Source organism: Daphnia pulex, chromosome 11, assembly GCF_021134715.1.
Source record: "Daphnia pulex isolate KAP4 chromosome 11, ASM2113471v1".
NCBI lineage: Eukaryota > Metazoa > Arthropoda > Branchiopoda > Diplostraca > Daphniidae > Daphnia > Daphnia pulex.
Window position 1 is genome coordinate 624,782 of NC_060027.1, and position 17,308 is coordinate 642,089.

The 17,308-nt window shown below is 40.1% G+C and overlaps 2 protein-coding genes and 2 long non-coding RNA genes across 4 annotated transcripts; 2 read left to right on the forward strand and 2 right to left on the reverse strand.

Annotated features, from left to right (window-relative positions):
- Positions 1-895: 895 nt before the first annotated feature.
- Positions 896-2,645, reverse strand: LOC124207281 (lactosylceramide 1,3-N-acetyl-beta-D-glucosaminyltransferase-like). The gene is made up of 4 exons (XM_046604662.1): positions 1,669-2,645; positions 1,529-1,591; positions 1,321-1,462; positions 896-1,247 (listed from the first exon to the last, which is right to left on the reverse strand). Exons 1-4 carry the CDS (start codon positions 2,543-2,545, stop codon positions 1,016-1,018), a joined length of 1,314 nt encoding a protein of 437 aa, XP_046460618.1. The 5' UTR covers positions 2,546-2,645; the 3' UTR covers positions 896-1,015.
- A 426-nt stretch (positions 2,646-3,071) lies between these two features.
- LOC124207282 lies at positions 3,072-4,548 on the forward strand. Its single transcript, XM_046604663.1, has 5 exons — positions 3,072-3,479; positions 3,541-3,716; positions 3,781-3,975; positions 4,040-4,279; positions 4,365-4,548. Exons 1-5 carry the CDS (start codon positions 3,176-3,178, stop codon positions 4,509-4,511), a joined length of 1,062 nt encoding a protein of 353 aa, XP_046460619.1. The 5' UTR covers positions 3,072-3,175; the 3' UTR covers positions 4,512-4,548.
- Positions 4,549-5,437: 889 nt separating this feature from the next.
- LOC124207283 lies at positions 5,438-7,512 on the forward strand. Its single transcript, XR_006879873.1, has 5 exons — positions 5,438-5,593; positions 5,704-5,836; positions 5,920-6,270; positions 6,337-6,465; positions 6,571-7,512. It is a non-coding gene; the product is annotated as an uncharacterized LOC124207283 (long non-coding RNA).
- Positions 7,513-12,944: 5,432 nt separating this feature from the next.
- On the reverse strand, positions 12,945-16,532 carry LOC124207285. Its single transcript, XR_006879874.1, has 9 exons — positions 16,377-16,532; positions 16,164-16,303; positions 15,996-16,083; positions 15,619-15,916; positions 15,032-15,524; positions 14,789-14,921; positions 14,355-14,705; positions 14,160-14,288; positions 12,945-14,054 (listed from the first exon to the last, which is right to left on the reverse strand). It is a non-coding gene; the product is annotated as an uncharacterized LOC124207285 (long non-coding RNA).
- Between the last annotated feature and the right edge of the window lie 776 nt (positions 16,533-17,308).

The following is a 17,308-nucleotide window of genomic DNA, read 5'->3' on the forward strand; positions in this document are numbered from 1 at the left end:
GATGTCTAGTTAGACAAATCAAATTTGAAAACAAGCACCGTTAAAGATCCAGAATCTCTCTCTGCCTTTGAATAGTACACGTGCCACAGAAATATTTGATCTTACCTGTATTCCTAGAAAGCGAAGGTCAAATTCATTTTTTTCTGTTACTTACCTTTGCAACAATGCAAAAAAGAAAGGGGTGAAATTGAATCCTTTTTGAAATTTGACCGCAGACAAAAGAACGTTGGCATTCAATATGCTAGGCACGAAAAAGGAAACAAAAATACCTGCATCTAATCCTTCATATTAAAAAAAAACGCCCATTTGTTTTTCTTTGAATGTAACTGAACTAATGCGCTCTGGGTGTTATTCTCTATTGCATTAGGTATTTCTATTAGTAGAAGGTGTAGGTAAGCAAACCGATTTACAATAGGTTAAAAAAAACGTATAAAGGGGGATTTACACAGTTTGTTAAGTTGTCAAACACAAGTTTTAATCAAACCACTGAATTTCTTTTTTTTTCAGATCCTCAATTGATTCGATTTCCGCTAGATTTTCACCAACGAGAAAAGACTGTCACCTGGAGAAATGGAAAACAATACTTTCTGTTGGATCAACTGTCCTGTTAAAGTGTCAACTGACTCTTCGACTGTGCATTACGTCATGTCATTATCAAAGTCCTCAGTGACCCTGTGATATTTCTTTAAGTGATCCGCTGTCCGCCGAGTGATTAAAGTCAGCTCATCGCAACATTCTGGAGTTTCTACCAATCCTGCAACCCTTAAGCAATCACGGATAAAAGGTAGGACAATGAAACACTTAATCTCTTTCAAGTGAATCAACAAGCGCTGCTAGACCGTAAAACAAAACAATTAACAGTCTCCCAAAAGCCCTGAAATTGTTTTGTCAATCGTAAATTTTACAACAGATTTTATTAGCCAAGTAATAGAGGTGTAAACGCAACAGAGTTAAGGTACTTGTGTTGTTTGTTTCTCCGGTGAAAAATCTTTTCTGATCAAATGTAACCGTGAGTTTATTGTCCATCTGCTCTCGTTGAAAAAATGAAATGAAATTTGTCTTTTTTCGAATTGACCGTTTGGTTTGCAACGCCGGGATCATTTAAAGTGCAATGGGTCAGGTTATCATAAAAATTCTCAGTAGCCCATTGAGAATTGTTGAGCTGGGCGACAGAATCTGTTAGCCACGTAATAGAGGTGTACACGTGACAGGGTTCAGGTACTTCTGTTGCTCCTCCGACGAAAAATCTTAATGATTAAAATAAAATGTTAATTGTAATTCGTTTAGGGTATGCCCTCCAAGTGTTATCGCAATCCGTACCTGTCGGAAATGCGCACTGTGATCCCCGCTTTGGCTGTACACAATCCAGTGAGAAAAGTATCGTCAAAAGGTAGAAACGGCGTCGTTTGGGAAGCAGCTAATAAAGGGCCGATCGTGATTCCTGGCATTAGAATAGCCGCTCCTCATGATTTAAGATTTTGGTCAATTCAGTTATTGAATTCAATTAAAATGTTACACAATTTAGTACCTCTGAAATAAGTGGGATAGTTTGACCAAGGCCATTCCTCGAAACTAAGGTACCACGTTCCACCTGTCAGTAATGTTTAAAAAATTGAAAAATGCGTAATCAAAGTGAATTTCAGAAATTGAATTCAGAGATAAACCCACCCCTATTTGGTAGGCCCTCGGAAAAAGATCCGTACATGCTGTGCTCGGATGAATTTAAATTCTTCATGACCGTAACCAAATTCCGGGTATTGACGTACACGTCGTCGTCAACTTTCAAAACATAATCCACCCGAGAACAGTGGTCGTTTACCCAGTTCAATAGACCAACTACTTTGAGCGTCAGATTGTAATAGTCGTCAATCATTTCAATTTGAAGAATGTCACCGTACGTCTTTCTCTCTTCTTCGATCCGCTTCTGGATTCCGTCATCGCCTTCCGTCAATCCGACAATGAAACCGAATCCAGCCAAATTCATTAAATTAAGATCAGACTGCATTTGCAAGTGTCGTTGCCATGTTCGACGAATAATGTCTCGTTTGTGGAAGTATTGAGGTGCGGATATAACCGCCACGAAGAGACTGGGACCACCGCGAACGATCGTATCTCGACACCGGGAAATTTGAATCGGGTAATTGAACGATGTCACATCGTTTAACACGGGCCCGAAATCGGGTCGCAAGGGTTTGACGTTTAGCAAATATTTTCTTCTAGTTTTAGCCACGACATAGCGAGTGTGAGTTTCCACGCCAGGGTACCGAGTATCACGCAATTGGCTGGCTAAATATTCGAAAAAATCACGATTGATGACAGTTAAATTTTCATCGGATGACGAGTGTTGTTGCTCTTTAATCGGAGGCTGAACATCGTTTGAATGCGCGCACGAATTCAATGCCTGAGTTAAGCGATGGGAATCATTTTGAGCACGTCGAAATTCACTTGTTGGGTTGAGTCTTTCGTGTGCTTCAAAGAAAACGTAGACGGTAACTGCCAAGCTGAGCCAAATCAATCCTAATCGCAAATGTGTAGCGACACCCATTATTAAATCAAGAGGATGAAGCCGATTGAGAAATAACAAACAAAGTCCGCTTATTCCGTAACTCTCGTTTCCCGCATTGTTACTCTTACAGAGAACGGTAGACTAGCTTTGCTTACAACTGCTCCTATAGGAATATAGGCACGGCCAATGGAAAAGAGTCTGTGTTGACACATCTCACAGGTGGTTCTCTTATTATACTTCAAACATTTGTACCAGTTGTACACGAACCGGATACAGTATATATTTAGTAGAAGTATTACAGTATGCATGCCAACCTTTTGTTCATGTTTTTTTTTGTAATTCCAGATTTAGCATATAATTTAAATCAATTAAATGATCCAAAGTGGTTTAAATTATGCGGATATGCTGTGATGTGATAACTAGTACAACATTGCGTTTCGAAGTGGGACTTTTACAGAATTATTTGCGGCTATATTATAAGCGCCAAAGCTGCAAACCAGAGATAAGATGCAAAGTGTGTAAACAGTTCCTATACACCTGAACAGACATTCCCTAGAATTGGCCAAATTAGTCACGTATGCATGTTGCTATAGTTATAGCAAGCACTGTGTGTTTGGCTCAGAACTGGAAGAGAAGCCAACGTTACATTTTTAAATCACTTGAGAAAAGATGAAAAATACGGTGTCTGCTGCTGTGCAACAGTGTCGCTCGAGAAGAGTGTGTGCTTTACTGACCGTCGTACTCGTCTTAGTGTTTCTAATTATTTATTTATTAGTTTCTCCTAGAACAGAGACTTTTAACTACTATCAACAATCTCCAAATCGTCAAAGGGAAACTGATGAAATTCCGGCAAAATCTAATATTCCCGGATTGAATCGCAAGTACAATTTGATGGATGAAGTCAATTGGCTGGGGAAATTGTCGCAATCGCTCAACGGCTACGATAGCAGGATTAGCAGCGAATGCAATGAAGGTAAAACATTTTATGTGATTACGGTTTTTAAATGATTAATTATTGTGTCGGATTATTACAGATTACATGAATAATCATAAACTGCCTCAGGATCACCCCTGTGTTATTGAAACTATTAGGAAACATTACCTGATTCAACCGTCGCCTCAAGATGTCCCACTTAAATTAGACTCTAACGACGACACAGACCGATCACCGGGACAAACTGGAGTCATTTTTAGGCTCTTAAAAAATAAAGTATTTCAAATTTCGAAACGCTAAATTTATTGTGTACGTATTAACTGTTCGTTTGTATTTATAGACGAGTGGCTTTTTTGTAGAATGCGGAGCCCTAAACGGCGAGTACATGTCAAACACAATTGATCTAGAGCGGAAATTCAATTGGGGTGGAATATTAATCGAAGCCAACCCGATTACGTTTCAAAAACTTGCAGCACGCAACCGTAAGTCGTGGACGCTGCCCGTCTGTCTCAGCTTGGAACCATTTCCTACCAAAGTATGTCATTTATGTTTTTCAAAATGATGCTGTGATTTCAACCAATTGTATTTCATAATTTCAGGTTAGTTTTCAGCCAAAGAGTGGCGATCCCGGTCATAGTCATATCGAAGGAGAAGCTGAAACTTTACAGAAAGCTGGAATACCCGGCGTCGATCCTGATGTGGTATCAGTTCAATGCTTCCCTTTCTACTCAATTCTCCTGGCAGTTGGACGAACTCTGGTGGATTTTTTTAGCCTCGACGTCGAAGGCCACGAACTCAAAATCCTGAAGACTATCCCGTGGCACAAGGTTGACATTAAGGTAAATCATCTACAAAGGTTACATTCTGAAAAATATGATACAGTGACAGTTGTTTTTTATTCTCTTTATTTATAACTCAATGAAGGCACTGACGGTTGAATGGGATAACATGCCGGAGGGTCAAGAGGCCTTGTCCCGATTTATGGAAGAGAGCGGATTCATCAGGATCGGAGCGTTCGATTTTCTTTATTCAAGGGATGTTATCTTCATTAAAGATTTAATAAATCACTGATTGACTGTTATCAATTGGTTAACAGTTGCTATCATGATTTTGGGTTTCAAAAACTCATGATTGGACACATTTCGCGAAAAATAATTATTACAGAAAACGAGAAATATTTCTTGGGGAATTTGAACAGCGCTCAGTATTACAAACCCCGTTCATTCTTAACTTCAAATCGTAAAAACACTTTCCAAACAATTACTCTATTATAATTTCAATTTTTTTTTCTTAATCGCAGATGTTCGTCCCCCACTTCCATATGGTAAGGTTCAAACAACACCTGAACTTTAATTTTTAGTTGTTTATTGCTCAACTGATGGCACAAGCGTCACACTTATGAATAACTACCGTACAAGGGCTTTTCTTTTAAAAGTTTAGCTCTAAATTGAACGTTTTTTTTTCTCATCAAGTGTTTTGCTCCTACACGATCACTTAGACTCTGGAGTACTTTTATGTTTTGGATTTATTTTGAAGAGGCTGTTGTAATCGGGAGGCGGTTTGGACGAGGTACCATAGTGCTTTTGATTATTGGCGGTGAACTGAGAACTATTGGGAAATGAATTAAAACTGGGCCATCCCACGGTAGCCATCCAACGTAAACTTAAAGAAGGAAAGGCCAGTTTGCATTTCCTCCAATCTCGACGGTCACGAGAAATTTTACGTAAAACTGGCATGCGGTGGTTTAGAGGTTGGGTGAGAATGACACGTGTTTCGTCATTCTCAAAGCAGGGTCAATAGCCGCAAAGGTAAGCTATTTGGTATTCATTTTGATATTGGTTTTTGTAGACCCATCCCCAGCAACGTCACCTGCACAAAGAAAGGCCAGTTTGCATTTCAATCGAAGGTCATGGAGATCTTTAAGTAAAACGTGTCATGCAGTGGTGTAGAGGTTGGGCGAGAACGGGACGTTTTACATCATTATCAAGAAGGTAAAATAACCGCAAGGCTTAAGAGGAGGGGTGAGAAAAAGTCGTATAAAAGGAGAGAGAAAAATCGACAGGTATCAGTCGAGCGAGTACCTCCGACACGGTAACAGCTGCTCCATTTGCCATCAGCTGCATTCTTAATCGTGTATCAGTTTTCAAACATGGGTAAATTTTCTGTTTTTATATGGAGTTATGTATCAATTTCTATTTTGTTTTCTCTTTGTTAACATGCCAGATATTTATGCATATTAATTGTTCAATTATTTATTGCTTAGTCGTACAAAAGGGCAAGGAAAAGGCGAAATAATTCAGCAGCCGAGTGAGCATCTCCGACACGGTAACAGCAACTGCAGTGCACCATTTGTCACCAACTGCATTCTTCGTCGAATTGCTAGTTTGATATCATGGGTAAACATTTTTACATCGAATTGTGAATCAACTTTCTATTTGTTAACATGCCAGTCATAATGTTCACATAATTATTTGTCTAGTTATGGTCAACTATGGCGTCGTCCTGCTGTTGGGTGATGCATCGTTGATGGCTGGTTCAGCCACTGCCCATTGGTGTGCCGATGACTCCTGGTAAGGCGGATAACAAATTGCAACCCCGCCACCTTACTACACAACATACAACACGACCAGTTGCTACACCGTGGCCCCCCAGTACTGCACCAAGGCTCCAGAATATTACATCACAACTTATGCTGCCCTGAGCTACTACACCGAATCCTTGCAGTATTATTCTTCCCCGAGCTACGCTGCTAAAGGGTCGAGTACTACACCGATGCTCCGAAGTACTACACCACCAAGGCACCGTAGTACTACACCACTACATATCATGGGTAAATATTTGTTACGTTGAGTTTTAATATGCCAAATACTAAATATACAAATTATTTATTGGATAGTCGTATGAAAGGAGAGAAAAGGTGAAAGAATTCAGCAGCCGATTTAGGATCTCCGTTACGTCAACAGGAACTGCCGTGCACCATTTTCATCAACTTCATTCTTCGTCGTATCACAAATTTTAAATAAAGGTAAATATTTTTCCATAGAGTTGTGAATCAACTCTATTTCTTTCTATTAGTTTTTATGCCAGTACCATAATTGAAAATTAATGTTAAAATTTATTAATCGTCTAGTTAACTATGTCGTCTTGCTGCTGTTGGGTGTAGTAACGTTGATAGCCGGGTCGACCACTGGTGTACCGATATCTCCTGGGTATGGTGGGTATCAACAACAACATACGCAATAACCGCTTACTACACTGAAGATTGTAAGTGCCACACCACCGAGGATCAACTTTTTACCCCATCGAAGCGCCCAAGTACTGCACTACAACCTACGTCGCCCCAGCTTACACCACGCAGGGAGCGGAGTACTACACCACGCAGGGAGCGGAGTACTACACCACGCAGGGAGCGGAGTACTACACCACGCAGGGAGCGGAGTACTACACCACGCAGGGAGCGGAGTACTACACCACGCAGGGAGCGGAGTACTACACCACGCAGGGAGCGGAGTACTACACCACGCAGGGAGCGGAGTACTACACCACGCAGGGAGCGGAGTACTACACCACGCAGGGAGCGGAGTACTACACCACGCAGGGAGCGGAGTACTACACCACGCAGGGAGCGGAGTACTACACCACGCAGGGAGCGGAGTACTACACCACGCAGGGAGCGGAGTACTACACCACGCAGGGAGCGGAGTACTACACCACGCAGGGAGCGGAGTACTACACCACGCAGGGAGCGGAGTACTACACCACGCAGGGAGCGGAGTACTACACCAAGGCTCCAGTTTACTTCACTACAACCTACTTTTAAAGTACTACACCACCAAAGGCATTCGAGTAGAAGCTCCGAAAGCACATCTCTGCCCCGAGTTACTACACCATTAACGCAGCCGAATTATACCCCAAACTACGATTCCGCAATATTCTACAAGGAAATTCCTTATTACTAGAGCCGAAATTTCTACTTGAGGTTATTTATATTTATCGGTTATTTCATGGTAATTGGTCGTTGGGAATTAATTATTGATCTTAAATGAGAAAATAAAAGTTTTAATACGGGTAATTCTTTTGTAAGACTTTGTTAATAACTTCAAGCCTGTTAACATTGCTACAGGTGTCTTTTGGTGTTGGATTTCTTCAAGGCCAGAATGCTGAGTTGTAAATTGTTTGACTACTGCCTTAGTTCCTCTACATGTTCTTGTGGTTTGACGATGACGTTTCAAGGGTAAATAAGAAAGAAACTTGTAACCGTTGATTTTTTCAAATCTTATTAGTAGTTGGCTAGTGACTGACCTTAGTATAAATGAAAGACTTTGAAGTTGAGAAAAATATATTGATACAATTCCTAAACAAACCTTGGTATTAATTTAGAAACAATGAACAAAAGACTTAAAAAAAGAATTGTGTTATATTGTCCCACCTCCACCCACAATTCCACCACATTTTACAGTCACATACATACATACACATATACATACACTAAGTTAACCCATTGGCTGCCACGCCATACAACCCGTAGGTTGCTCTCTACTACACTACGCGCCACGTCAGAAGGATCCATGACCAAGTGGGACTTGCCATTGCTGACAAGTCCGTGCTGAAAAGGGGGAACTATGGTGCATTGCCTGAAACAGGCGCCTTGCGGCAGATTTTGGGCTTGGCGACTCTCCGACCCCGCGGCTTGTAAACCACGAGACCGAACAGCGCGGCCCGTGCTAAGGAGCTAGGGGAGAACAAAGGCGTGGCAGCCAACGGGTTAACTAACACTAACACAAACGAAATAATACCAACAATACTATGATCCACGTTGATGACGAGTCTCGGAATTCCATCTTCTCGACGTCTCCTCTGCATTACCTGAATAAAGACAAAACAATTTTTATTTAGTGACATGCCAATAAAAGTTACATAATACAGATAGAAACAATAATCAGGTTTTTAAGCTCAAACATTTAAAGATTCAATTTTTTTAACTTAAAATCAAGCTCGCAATATTGAGAACAGTAAACAGAACAAAGCTCACTTGCTAGTCTTGAAAAAAAAAATTCCGGAAGTATACCGGAAGTAACCACAGCGCCTCAACCATTAAGCTGTCGTCAAATTAAACCACATATTCGTGATCTCCATGAAATTTGGGGTCGAATAGGTGTGATTTAAACGAAATCCAAAATTTGGCCAAAATCGAGAATTTTCCTGAACTATAGTTCAGGAAAATTTTCAAAACCGGAAGTACGAAAACGTAAAAAAGATTACATGAACTTTGTCACAAATTTGATGAGGATCACGAATATGTGGTTCTTTTGCTCCTGGAATGAATATTTACTGAACTACTGACTGAAATGAGCAAACCGGAAGTAAAAAAAAAAAGCACTTATCGAAAATTTAACAAGTGAGCTTTGTTGCTGGAATAGTAATCGTCAGTTATCACTAAATATTTCAACAAAATAACTGACAATAAATGTTTAAAGAGATGTGCAAAGTAACTGAAACTGACTGTTTTGACAGCTGCAAATTATCAAAAAGCCATCTAGCGTTGGAAAAAAGAAACGTCCAAGTAAAACTTCGTTTGAGCGTAATAAAGGCCTGATTTTGGAAACTATATCACAGACAGAGTCTAACGCACCTAGACTATTAATAGATAACCTACGAAAATAAGTCAATTGTTGGGTACCTGGGCATAATCCCGTGGTGAGTGACTCCAGGTGTGTAACAGCGGACGGAAGCGATCACTGAAGGTGTCCAGAAACTCGCCAAGTCGCCAATGAAGTAAAACAAATTGTGTTTAGAAGCAGTGAAGCTAGATGAGCGAAGATAAGCATGGAGAAGAACGTTGATGGAAGTCCCTCTTCCGTCATGGACAAAGGTCAGCATGGGCACAAGAATCTCCGTGCCAGGACCACACGATTCCATAAAGAAACTGCGTGCTCTGTAAAATAAAATGTTTCACATTAATGAAAATATAACAAAGAATAAAGCATATCAATCTTTACCTTTTCTAAGAAGCACACTGAAATGTTCATGATGAAAAAACCGTAATAATGGAATTCACAGCAACCATTACTCCACGTGTTGAGATAAATTTCCTGATTCTCAAGAAAGTGTCATGAAGTATTGCAGTAGCATGGTGATAGGTGGTTCACTCTTCATGTCACTGAAACTCTAAGTGGAAATGGGACAAGGAAATTCTCTATGTTATTTACAAATTTACACAAATTTACCTATGAGAAATAACTCTGTACCTATCTCTTAGCTGGGTTGCCTTCTAAACAAAATTAAAAACAGCCATAACAACAAACATGCTGTTGCAAGGTACACCACCAAAATTGCGAGCTTCAGAAAAGATCCTATGGTTCAAGAATACTTATGTTATACATGAAAATCTGAATTTTAATGGTCTGGTAGCAGTAATGGAGAAATACCTGAACTCGGCAGATTTGTATTCCACTATATGCGAGTTTCAAACATCAGTTTTAGGCTTTTGGCTGCATGAGGATCTAATGGACGGAAATTGACTGAGTGCTAAGTCAACTTGTTGGAATGACTGACAGTACATCTAAAATTTGAAGACAAAAAATGATACAGTATAAAAATAAGGAAACTAGGTAAATATAAACCTACATGTGCTACAAAGTTCAATTTGGTATGTGAAATCATAGGAATATAAGTATAAATTTGCAACAACAATTTGTTTCGCTCATTTCGCCTCGTTTCACCATGAAAGAACAACAAGGGCGACACTAGCGACATCTGGTAATAAGTTTTGAATCAAGTTGCCAACTCAAAACGGAACTCTTCAAAACTCATTACCAGATGTCGCTAATTTCGCCCATGTTGTTGTTCTTTCATGGTGGAACGAGGCGAAATGAACGAAACAAATTGTTGCAAATTTATACTTAATTCCTGTGATTTCAATTACCAAATTGAACTTTGTAGCACATGTAGGTTTATATTTACCTAGTTTCCTTATTTTTATGCTGTATAATTTTATTTCTTCAAATTTTAGATGCATACTGTCAGTCATTCCAACAAGTTGACTTAGCGCTCAGTCAATTTCCGTCCATTAGATCCTCATGCAGCCAAAATCCTAAAACTGATGTTTGAAACTCGCATATAGTGGAATACAAATCTGCCGAGTTCAGGTATTTCTCCATTACTGCTACCAGACCATTAAAATTCAGATTTTCATGTATAACATAAGTATTCTTGAACCATAGGATCTTTTCTGAAGCTCGCAATTTTGGTGGTGTACCTTGCAACAGCATGTTTGTTGTTATGGCTGTTTTTAATTTTGTTTAGAAGGCAACCCAGCTAAGAGATAGGTACAGAGTTATTTCTCATAGGTAAATTTGTGTAAATTTGTAAATAACATAGAGAATTTCCTTGTCCCATTTCCACTTAGAGTTTCAGTGACATGAAGAGTGAACCACCTATCACCATGCTACTGCAATACTTCATGACACTTTCTTGAGAATCAGGAAATTTATCTCAACACGTGGAGTAATGGTTGCTGTGAATTCCATTATTACGGTTTTTTCATCATGAACATTTCAGTGTGCTTCTTAGAAAAGGTAAAGATTGATATGCTTTATTCTTTGTTATATTTTCATTAATGTGAAACATTTTATTTTACAGAGCACGCAGTTTCTTTATGGAATCGTGTGGTCCTGGCACGGAGATTCTTGTGCCCATGCTGACCTTTGTCCATGACGGAAGAGGGACTTCCATCAACGTTCTTCTCCATGCTTATCTTCGCTCATCTAGCTTCACTGCTTCTAAACACAATTTGTTTTACTTCATTGGCGACTTGGCGAGTTTCTGGACACCTTCAGTGATCGCTTCCGTCCGCTGTTACACACCTGGAGTCACTCACCACGGGATTATGCCCAGGTACCCAACAATTGACTTATTTTCGTAGGTTATCTATTAATAGTCTAGGTGCGTTAGACTCTGTCTGTGATATAGTTTCCAAAATCAGGCCTTTATTACGCTCAAACGAAGTTTTACTTGGACGTTTCTTTTTTCCAACGCTAGATGGCTTTTTGATAATTTGCAGCTGTCAAAACAGTCAGTTTCAGTTACTTTGCACATCTCTTTAAACATTTATTGTCAGTTATTTTGTTGAAATATTTAGTGATAACTGACGATTACTATTCCAGCAACAAAGCTCACTTGTTAAATTTTCGATAAGTGCTTTTTTTTTTTACTTCCGGTTTGCTCATTTCAGTCAGTAGTTCAGTAAATATTCATTCCAGGAGCAAAAGAACCACATATTCGTGATCCTCATCAAATTTGTGACAAAGTTCATGTAATCTTTTTTACGTTTTCGTACTTCCGGTTTTGAAAATTTTCCTGAACTATAGTTCAGGAAAATTCTCGATTTTGGCCAAATTTTGGATTTCGTTTAAATCACACCTATTCGACCCCAAATTTCATGGAGATCACGAATATGTGGTTTAATTTGACGACAGCTTAATGGTTGAGGCGCTGTGGTTACTTCCGGTATACTTCCGGAATTTTTTTTTTCAAGACTAGCAAGTGAGCTTTGTTCTGTTTACTGTTCTCAATATTGCGAGCTTGATTTTAAGTTAAAAAAATTGAATCTTTAAATGTTTGAGCTTAAAAACCTGATTATTGTTTCTATCTGTATTATGTAACTTTTATTGGCATGTCACTAAATAAAAATTGTTTTGTCTTTATTCAGGTAATGCAGAGGAGACGTCGAGAAGATGGAATTCCGAGACTCGTCATCAACGTGGATCATAGTATTGTTGGTATTATTTCGTTTGTGTTAGTGTTAGTTAACCCGTTGGCTGCCACGCCTTTGTTCTCCCCTAGCTCCTTAGCACGGGCCGCGCTGTTCGGTCTCGTGGTTTACAAGCCGCGGGGTCGGAGAGTCGCCAAGCCCAAAATCTGCCGCAAGGCGCCTGTTTCAGGCAATGCACCATAGTTCCCCCTTTTCAGCACGGACTTGTCAGCAATGGCAAGTCCCACTTGGTCATGGATCCTTCTGACGTGGCGCGTAGTGTAGTAGAGAGCAACCTACGGGTTGTATGGCGTGGCAGCCAATGGGTTAACTTAGTGTATGTATATGTGTATGTATGTATGTGACTGTAAAATGTGGTGGAATTGTGGGTGGAGGTGGGACAATATAACACAATTCTTTTTTTAAGTCTTTTGTTCATTGTTTCTAAATTAATACCAAGGTTTGTTTAGGAATTGTATCAATATATTTTTCTCAACTTCAAAGTCTTTCATTTATACTAAGGTCAGTCACTAGCCAACTACTAATAAGATTTGAAAAAATCAACGGTTACAAGTTTCTTTCTTATTTACCCTTGAAACGTCATCGTCAAACCACAAGAACATGTAGAGGAACTAAGGCAGTAGTCAAACAATTTACAACTCAGCATTCTGGCCTTGAAGAAATCCAACACCAAAAGACACCTGTAGCAATGTTAACAGGCTTGAAGTTATTAACAAAGTCTTACAAAAGAATTACCCGTATTAAAACTTTTATTTTCTCATTTAAGATCAATAATTAATTCCCAACGACCAATTACCATGAAATAACCGATAAATATAAATAACCTCAAGTAGAAATTTCGGCTCTAGTAATAAGGAATTTCCTTGTAGAATATTGCGGAATCGTAGTTTGGGGTATAATTCGGCTGCGTTAATGGTGTAGTAACTCGGGGCAGAGATGTGCTTTCGGAGCTTCTACTCGAATGCCTTTGGTGGTGTAGTACTTTAAAAGTAGGTTGTAGTGAAGTAAACTGGAGCCTTGGTGTAGTACTCCGCTCCCTGCGTGGTGTAGTACTCCGCTCCCTGCGTGGTGTAGTACTCCGCTCCCTGCGTGGTGTAGTACTCCGCTCCCTGCGTGGTGTAGTACTCCGCTCCCTGCGTGGTGTAGTACTCCGCTCCCTGCGTGGTGTAGTACTCCGCTCCCTGCGTGGTGTAGTACTCCGCTCCCTGCGTGGTGTAGTACTCCGCTCCCTGCGTGGTGTAGTACTCCGCTCCCTGCGTGGTGTAGTACTCCGCTCCCTGCGTGGTGTAGTACTCCGCTCCCTGCGTGGTGTAGTACTCCGCTCCCTGCGTGGTGTAGTACTCCGCTCCCTGCGTGGTGTAGTACTCCGCTCCCTGCGTGGTGTAGTACTCCGCTCCCTGCGTGGTGTAGTACTCCGCTCCCTGCGTGGTGTAGTACTCCGCTCCCTGCGTGGTGTAGTACTCCGCTCCCTGCGTGGTGTAGTACTCCGCTCCCTGCGTGGTGTAGTACTCCGCTCCCTGCGTGGTGTAGTACTCCGCTCCCTGCGTGGTGTAGTACTCCGCTCCCTGCGTGGTGTAGTACTCCGCTCCCTGCGTGGTGTAGTACTCCGCTCCCTGCGTGGTGTAAGCTGGGGCGACGTAGGTTGTAGTGCAGTACTTGGGCGCTTCGATGGGGTAAAAAGTTGATCCTCGGTGGTGTGGCACTTACAATCTTCAGTGTAGTAAGCGGTTATTGCGTATGTTGTTGTTGATACCCACCATACCCAGGAGATATCGGTACACCAGTGGTCGACCCGGCTATCAACGTTACTACACCCAACAGCAGCAAGACGACATAGTTAACTAGACGATTAATAAATTTTAACATTAATTTTCAATTATGGTACTGGCATAAAAACTAATAGAAAGAAATAGAGTTGATTCACAACTCTATGGAAAAATATTTACCTTTATTTAAAATTTGTGATACGACGAAGAATGAAGTTGATGAAAATGGTGCACGGCAGTTCCTGTTGACGTAACGGAGATCCTAAATCGGCTGCTGAATTCTTTCACCTTTTCTCTCCTTTCATACGACTATCCAATAAATAATTTGTATATTTAGTATTTGGCATATTAAAACTCAACGTAACAAATATTTACCCATGATATGTAGTGGTGTAGTACTACGGTGCCTTGGTGGTGTAGTACTTCGGAGCATCGGTGTAGTACTCGACCCTTTAGCAGCGTAGCTCGGGGAAGAATAATACTGCAAGGATTCGGTGTAGTAGCTCAGGGCAGCATAAGTTGTGATGTAATATTCTGGAGCCTTGGTGCAGTACTGGGGGGCCACGGTGTAGCAACTGGTCGTGTTGTATGTTGTGTAGTAAGGTGGCGGGGTTGCAATTTGTTATCCGCCTTACCAGGAGTCATCGGCACACCAATGGGCAGTGGCTGAACCAGCCATCAACGATGCATCACCCAACAGCAGGACGACGCCATAGTTGACCATAACTAGACAAATAATTATGTGAACATTATGACTGGCATGTTAACAAATAGAAAGTTGATTCACAATTCGATGTAAAAATGTTTACCCATGATATCAAACTAGCAATTCGACGAAGAATGCAGTTGGTGACAAATGGTGCACTGCAGTTGCTGTTACCGTGTCGGAGATGCTCACTCGGCTGCTGAATTATTTCGCCTTTTCCTTGCCCTTTTGTACGACTAAGCAATAAATAATTGAACAATTAATATGCATAAATATCTGGCATGTTAACAAAGAGAAAACAAAATAGAAATTGATACATAACTCCATATAAAAACAGAAAATTTACCCATGTTTGAAAACTGATACACGATTAAGAATGCAGCTGATGGCAAATGGAGCAGCTGTTACCGTGTCGGAGGTACTCGCTCGACTGATACCTGTCGATTTTTCTCTCTCCTTTTATACGACTTTTTCTCACCCCTCCTCTTAAGCCTTGCGGTTATTTTACCTTCTTGATAATGATGTAAAACGTCCCGTTCTCGCCCAACCTCTACACCACTGCATGACACGTTTTACTTAAAGATCTCCATGACCTTCGATTGAAATGCAAACTGGCCTTTCTTTGTGCAGGTGACGTTGCTGGGGATGGGTCTACAAAAACCAATATCAAAATGAATACCAAATAGCTTACCTTTGCGGCTATTGACCCTGCTTTGAGAATGACGAAACACGTGTCATTCTCACCCAACCTCTAAACCACCGCATGCCAGTTTTACGTAAAATTTCTCGTGACCTTCAAGCGAGAAGGACATCCTGTCTGGACAAACTGGCCGACCTGTCTGCAGGTTGATTTGCATGCAAAAAATCACAATGAATATATGCAAGAATTTTAACGAATCGAAAACTCCTCACACATGTTGACTGTAAAGTTACCTCGAGTATGAGTGCGGATTCCCTAGAGTCCACAGAGCTATTTTTCCAAACTGATATCAAGACGTCGCTAAAGGCCAGTAACGGCAACCAGCGCCAACTCCATAGATCCCAAAGCGAAATTCATAACTTTCGTGGTTGCGCATTTGTTGGAAAGAATAAAATGATTATGGCTATATGGAATTATGGATTTAAAAAATAAAATTGTTTCCTATTATATTTCTGTATTCATGTACAGATCTGGTACATGAACATTCACATTGCAGATTATTCACTTCACACTCTTCATGTCACTGAAACTCTAAGCAGCAATGGGACAAGGAAAATACCTACGTTATTTACAAATATAAACAAATTAACTTATGAGAAATAAACTCTACCTATCCCTCAGCTGGTTTGCCTTCTAAACAGAAGAAGAAACATCCATAACAAAAAATGCTGTTGCAGGTTACACCGCCAAAATAGATTCTATGGTTCATGAACAAGAATACCTTTGTTACATTGAAAATCTTAATTGTAATGGTCTGGTAGCAGTAATGGGGAAATACCTAATATCAGCACATTTGTGTTCCACTACATGTGTGCTTCAAGCATGAGTTTTAGGCTTTTGACAGCATGATGGGCCTAAATATGGATGGAAATTGACTGAGTGCTAAGTCAACATGTTTGAATGACTAACAATATGCATCTAGAATTTGAAGAAATAAGTTAGAATAACATATAACAAGAATAAAATAAGAAAACTATCAAGCTAAACCTACATTAGATATGAACTTAAATTCGGTATTTGAAATCACATGAATATAAGTATAAATTGGCAAAAAAAATTTTTTCGCACACTTTGCCTCGTTTCGAGATGTAACAACAACAAGGGCGATACTTGCGACATCTAGTAATGAGTTTTGAACCCTTAGTTGGTTGCACTGGAGTTCTATTGTCGGATATTTTTTAAAATGGAGTTCTTATGTCTTTAGAGTTCTACTGTAGCAAAAATACCTTTTATTTTTTTTTTTAAATCCAATCACAAAATAGATGCCTTAACCATCGGTGTGGAACTTCTCCCTTCCCCTGTTGGCTGCCATTTTAAATAATTTGCTACATTGCCATGTCTGCCCTCATTAGTTTAACGCTAGTGGCTACTCGCTAGACAGCGTATTTTCGTGCAAGGTATAAAAGTGCCATTTAAATGTTCCGTAATCCAATCGAAATAGATAACATAGCAAAAAAAAAGCGAAATAGTATAGCAAATAAGCCTAGATGAGACTTTTAATAAGAAGCTGGTGACATGCGGTATGATTCGATTTTTACAAAGGCAATGGCGCTAGCTGCGGCTAGCTGCTTAAAGTTTGTAATAAATGTTTATCTCTAACTTTCAATACAAAAAACAAAAATATTAATCACGTAACAATCGGTACGTGATGCAGGATTTTTTTCCTCCGAATCTTCAGTCCAAGTTTAGAGAGATTTCAACAAACAGATATAAACTAAAGCATTTGTTTCCCCCCCAAAAAAGAAGGAGCAATCGTTCACTCAAGATGACTAGGAGCTATTAAACAAGGTTGTTGGCCATCCCGAGAAAAGTTTCCACCTAATAAGGAAATGGCACGCGCGCAATATACAAAAACGTATATCTGATTCCCTTCCATTCCATCCAAGTTTTCAACAAGACGCCAATGTTTCTTCAACTTCTGAA